This window comes from Eimeria mitis, genomic scaffold (assembly GCF_000499745.2).
Source record: "Eimeria mitis Houghton genomic scaffold, Emh_scaff548, whole genome shotgun sequence".
Lineage (NCBI taxonomy): Eukaryota > Apicomplexa > Conoidasida > Eucoccidiorida > Eimeriidae > Eimeria > Eimeria mitis.
In genome coordinates this window covers 14,914-15,450 of record NW_013573751.1, presented here as the reverse complement: position 1 = coordinate 15,450, position 537 = coordinate 14,914, and the positions used below count along the sequence as shown (strand labels likewise).

The 537-nt window shown below is 48.0% G+C and overlaps 1 protein-coding gene across 1 annotated transcript in view; it reads left to right on the top strand.

Moving 5' to 3' along the window:
* Nucleotides 1-179, top strand: part of EMH_0015940 (uncharacterized protein) — a gene marked incomplete at both ends in the record, with an annotated part of 3,508 nt that extends 3,329 nt beyond the window's left edge. Inside the window, one exon of the mRNA XM_013500507.1 lies at nt 3-179. Coding sequence (XP_013355961.1) covers nt 3-179 — 177 coding nt within the window. The remainder of the gene's footprint in view (nt 1-2) is intronic.
* Between the last annotated feature and the right edge of the window lie 358 nt (nt 180-537).

The window sequence follows — 537 nt, the reverse complement described above, 5'->3', positions numbered from 1 at the left end:
AGCAGCAGGCACTACAGGAGAAGTACCGGATCCAACAGCATCAGCAGCAGCAGCAACAGCAGCAGCAGCAGCAGCAGCTGCTGCTGCAGCAGGAAAAGCAGGAGAAGGACCAGAAGCAACAGCAGCAGCAGCAGCAGCAGCAGCAGCAGCAGCAGCAAATGAAGAACCTATACGAATAGATATGTCTTTATATGAAAACAGAGAAAACTATAAATATTTAACCTGCAGCAGCTGCTCTTGTCTTGATGGTGTCGATGATGCTGCTGCTTTTGCTGCTACTGTTGCTGCTATGCATGTGCTGCAGTTTAGTGCAGCAGCAATTCAAACAATATGTGACGTTGTTGCTGCTGTTCTTTCTCTCGGAAACATATCTTTCGTGCATGCAGACAAAGACAACGATGCTGCTGCTGTCTCTCCTGCTGCTGCTGCTTATCTACATAAAGCAGCACAGCTGCTGTCTATACACCCCAACCATCTGCAGGAGGCCCTTACATACAGAACCATCAAAACAGCCAGAGAAACACTCAAGTATGTCTC